This window comes from Penaeus monodon, chromosome 15 (assembly GCF_015228065.2).
Source record: "Penaeus monodon isolate SGIC_2016 chromosome 15, NSTDA_Pmon_1, whole genome shotgun sequence".
Lineage (NCBI taxonomy): Eukaryota > Metazoa > Arthropoda > Malacostraca > Decapoda > Penaeidae > Penaeus > Penaeus monodon.
In genome coordinates, this window is record NC_051400.1 from 36,920,510 (window position 1) to 36,920,821 (window position 312).

Consider the following 312-nt stretch of genomic DNA (forward strand, 5'->3'; position numbering starts at 1 on the left):
TTGATCAATATTCCATATACAGATGCGTGACTCATGCCATTTACATTATCTTTTCCCACAGACCCCATAGCTCAGGATTACCGAACATGTGTCTGCCCATTCATTGATGTCATCGACTTCGAAACATTTGCATACCGAGCCCAGGATGAAGGTGCCCGGGGAGCTTTCGACTGGGAACTATTCTATAAGCGTCTACCCTTGCTGCCCAAAGATAAGGAAAACATGCCCGAACCCTTTAAGTGAGTTTGATATAAAGCTTGTTGATTGAGATGTGGTTATAAAACATTTCTCAAGTTTCGTAACCCAATAATG

At 42.3% G+C, this 312-nt stretch overlaps 1 protein-coding gene across 1 annotated transcript in view; it reads left to right on the forward strand.

Moving 5' to 3' along the window:
* The first annotated feature begins 66 nt into the window (after nucleotides 1-66).
* Nucleotides 67-312, forward strand: part of LOC119582003 (putative polypeptide N-acetylgalactosaminyltransferase 10) — a 3,978-nt gene continuing 3,732 nt past the window's right edge. Inside the window, exon 1 of the mRNA XM_037930199.1 lies at nucleotides 67-239. Coding sequence (XP_037786127.1) covers nucleotides 223-239 — 17 coding nt within the window. The 5' untranslated portion in view covers nucleotides 67-222. The remainder of the gene's footprint in view (nucleotides 240-312) is intronic.